We start from the raw sequence: 221 nt of genomic DNA on the forward strand, positions 1-221 counted from the left end.
CACACAGAAACCTCCCCATGACTCACCTGCATTGCAGCACACACACCCTTTGCCGCAGCCCGTCCTCTTGGCGCCTTGGTCATCGCAGTCGGCTTTCTTGGCGCAGGTGCCTCCTTTGTTCTCGCATTTGGTTGACTTCTTGCAGGTGACGCCACCGGAATTATCTAGACAGAGAAGACAGAGATCGGGTATTGACTGCCATCACCAACCCCCTCCCCCCC

General features: G+C 57.0%; 1 protein-coding gene across 1 annotated transcript in view; it reads right to left on the reverse strand.

Annotated features, from left to right (window-relative positions):
• LOC119591727 (balbiani ring protein 3-like) overlaps positions 1 to 221 on the reverse strand; it is a gene marked incomplete in the record, with an annotated part of 83,966 nt that overhangs the window by 63,498 nt on the left and 20,247 nt on the right. Inside the window, 1 exon segment of the mRNA XM_037940476.1 lies at positions 27 to 164. Coding sequence (XP_037796404.1) covers positions 27 to 164 — 138 coding nt within the window.

The sequence above is a fragment of the Penaeus monodon genome, chromosome 29, assembly GCF_015228065.2.
Source record: "Penaeus monodon isolate SGIC_2016 chromosome 29, NSTDA_Pmon_1, whole genome shotgun sequence".
Taxonomy (NCBI): domain Eukaryota; kingdom Metazoa; phylum Arthropoda; class Malacostraca; order Decapoda; family Penaeidae; genus Penaeus; species Penaeus monodon.